The sequence below is a fragment of the Neodiprion pinetum genome, chromosome 3 (assembly GCF_021155775.2).
Source record: "Neodiprion pinetum isolate iyNeoPine1 chromosome 3, iyNeoPine1.2, whole genome shotgun sequence".
NCBI lineage: Eukaryota > Metazoa > Arthropoda > Insecta > Hymenoptera > Diprionidae > Neodiprion > Neodiprion pinetum.
The window spans coordinates 9,966,818-9,969,539 of record NC_060234.1 but is presented as its reverse complement, the minus strand read 5'-3'; the positions used below and the strand labels follow the sequence as shown (position 1 = coordinate 9,969,539).

The 2,722-nt window shown below is 41.5% G+C and overlaps 1 protein-coding gene across 1 annotated transcript; it reads right to left on the bottom strand.

Annotated features, from left to right (window-relative positions):
* Positions 1 to 322: 322 nt before the first annotated feature.
* On the bottom strand, positions 323 to 796 carry LOC138190575 (uncharacterized). Its single transcript, XM_069134319.1, has one exon. It carries the CDS (start codon positions 794 to 796, stop codon positions 323 to 325), a length of 474 nt encoding a protein of 157 aa, XP_068990420.1.
* Between the last annotated feature and the right edge of the window lie 1,926 nt (positions 797 to 2,722).

Here is a 2,722-nt window from a genome sequence, read left to right as displayed (position 1 = left end):
GTGTTACTATTATTATGTCGTCTAAGTATGCGAATGCATATGGTTCGCATTCTGGGCCTATGAGTCTGTCTAGTAGTCTTTGGAATGTCGCCGGTGCGCCTGCCAGTCCGTATGGCATTCTTTTAAATTGAAATAAGCCCATTCCCGGGACTGTAAAGGCTGTTATGTGTTTGCTGTCTTCGTCGAGTGGTATTTGGAAGTATGCTTGGCTTAAGTCGATTTTTGATATGTACTGTGCTGTCCGTAGTTTGTCTAATATTGCTGTCATGTATGGTAGTGGGTATGCGTCTTTTTTTGATACTGAGTTTACTTTTCCGAAGTCTCAACAGAAGCGATATGTGTTATTTGGCTTTTTTATCACGACAATTGGGCTCGACCATTCACTTTCTGATGGTTCTATCACGTCTTCTCTCAGCATTTTGTGTATTTCTGTGTGGATGGCTTCTCTAATTTTTGGTAATACCATATAATATCTTTGTTTTATGGGTGCGTGTCCTTGTGTGTCTATTTTGTGTTTGATTAGGTGTGTTAGGCCGAGTTGGCCTGGTAGTGTTGAGATTTTCTGCTGTATTGTCGTCTGTAGTTGTGTGTGTTGTGATTGTGTGAGTTCTTGTATTCCTGCGCATATCTGTGGTTCGGTTTCTTTGTCGGTTTGTGTGTCGTCTGTTGTTTGTGCGTTTGTGGGTATGATTTTTTGATTAGTGATTTGTGTGTTTTGTGGGTTGTCTTTTGAGGGGGTGTTTTTTGGTGGTGTCTTTGTGCTGGGTAGTGTTGGTGTTAGTGGTTTCTGTTTCATGGTTGTTTTTTGTGTGTTTTCGTGTCTTTCTGTTGTTTTCGGGTTCGTTTGTTGTTTCGTTGCTTTTCATTTTTCTGCTGCTTTTGCTTGTTTTGTGTGTGTTTGTGTTGATCGATGTCGTATTTTTCGTGTTTGATGTGTTTGTATGTATTCTTTGAGTGGTGTTGGTAGTTCTTGTGGTCCGGCTTGCAAGTGGTAGTGTGTCTGTGGGTCGTCTATAAGTGACCATGTGTTTTTTCCATAATTTATTTGTATTCCAAATCTCATTAGGCCGCTGTTCCAAATGATACATTGCGAGCCTAAGTTTGGTATTGATCCGAAGTTAATTTCTTTTGTTATGTTGCCGAGGCGTATTGGGAGTGTTACTGCTCCTTTTATCGTCACCTGTGTTCCGTTTTCCATTGTAGCTGTTCTGTCGGGTGTGTCGTCTATTGGTGTGTCTGTGTTGTGTAGTATTTGTATTACTTCTGCGCCTAGGTATGAGTGTGTCGCGCCTGTGTCTATTAATGCGTTTAATTCGTGACCGTGTATTTCGATTCTGATGTGAAATCTACTTTTCGTTCTGTTGTTATCTGTTGTAGGTGCTACTGTCTCGGGTGTGTTTGTGTTGTTTGTGGGGTTGCCCTCTACCCTTGCTGGGTCAACCCTTACTCGTTTCCCTAGTTCTGTACCTGTGTGCATTGCCATCTGAAGTGTCCGGGTTGGTTGCAGTTGAATCATCTGCGTAGTGTTGTGCCTGTGTTTGAGTTCGTTTGTGTTTGTTGCGGAGTGTAGTGTGGTGAGTTATACGTGATTGCGGGGTATCGAGTCTGTTGCGTGTTTTGGTTTGTTTGGTTTCGTCGTATGTTGTCTGTGAGTGCTGGTGGTATATTTGGTGTTGCGAGTAATGCTGGGCGGGGTTGTGTTTGTGCGTACTTGTATGGGATGTATTGTGTGTGGTGTGTTTGGTGTGTGTAGGTTTCTCGTGGGTGTGTGTAGTTATTCAATATTGTTTGTCTTGTGTTTTCCCATTCGATGTTTGCTTCCCATTCTTTCGCGGCTATTTCCAGTTGGTCGAAGTTCGCGAAGTCGTATGGTTTTATGTATGCCTTGTATTCTATTTTCATGTTTCTGTATGCCAAGTCTAATTGTGTTCGTGGGTGGTATGGTGGTTTTAGTTTTGATAGTAGTGTTCTAAATTGTATTAGGAATTGTGTAATTTTTTGTGTTGGTCCTTGTACGTAGTTTTTGATTTTTTGTTCCAGTCTGTCCCCATGTTGTATGTCTTGAAATGCGTGTGTAATGTCTCTTTCGAATTCTTCCAGTGTTCGCCATTTGCCTCTATTTAATCTGTACCAGTTTTTTGCGTAACCTTCGAGTATCGGGCTGAGGTTGTTGATTAATTGTGTATCGTGTATTTTATAACCCGTTCGGTAGTCGCGGAGATTTTGTAAAAATTCGTTCATGTCTTCGTTTGTGTTTCCTGAGTATTTTATGTTCCATGTTGGTATTGTTTTCATTGCCATTGCTGGCTGATTCCAGTATGTACTATTCGGGTTTGGTGTGTGGTTTAGGTGTGTCGTGTTTTGGTTGTTTGTGGGGTGTATTGACTGTGTGCTGTATATGTGTGGGTCTTCGTATTCGTTTCTGTCGCTTGGTAGTGCTCCGAGGTCTATCAGATTTTGTATAAGTCGTGTGTTACGTGTGTTGGTGGCTAAAAATGTGTCTGTTCCCGTGAAGTGTCGGTTCGTTTGACTGGTTGTTACCGTGTTAGTTTGCGTGTGTGGTGTTGGGATTGTATTGTATGTTTGTGTGGGATTTGTTGGTTCTGGGCTTTCTTGATGTTGAACTTGTGTACTATGTAGGTTGTGTGTATTCTCTATGATAGCTGCATCGATTATATTTATTGCGTTTGGTGAATTTATCGAGCGTCTTCTATTTATTTCC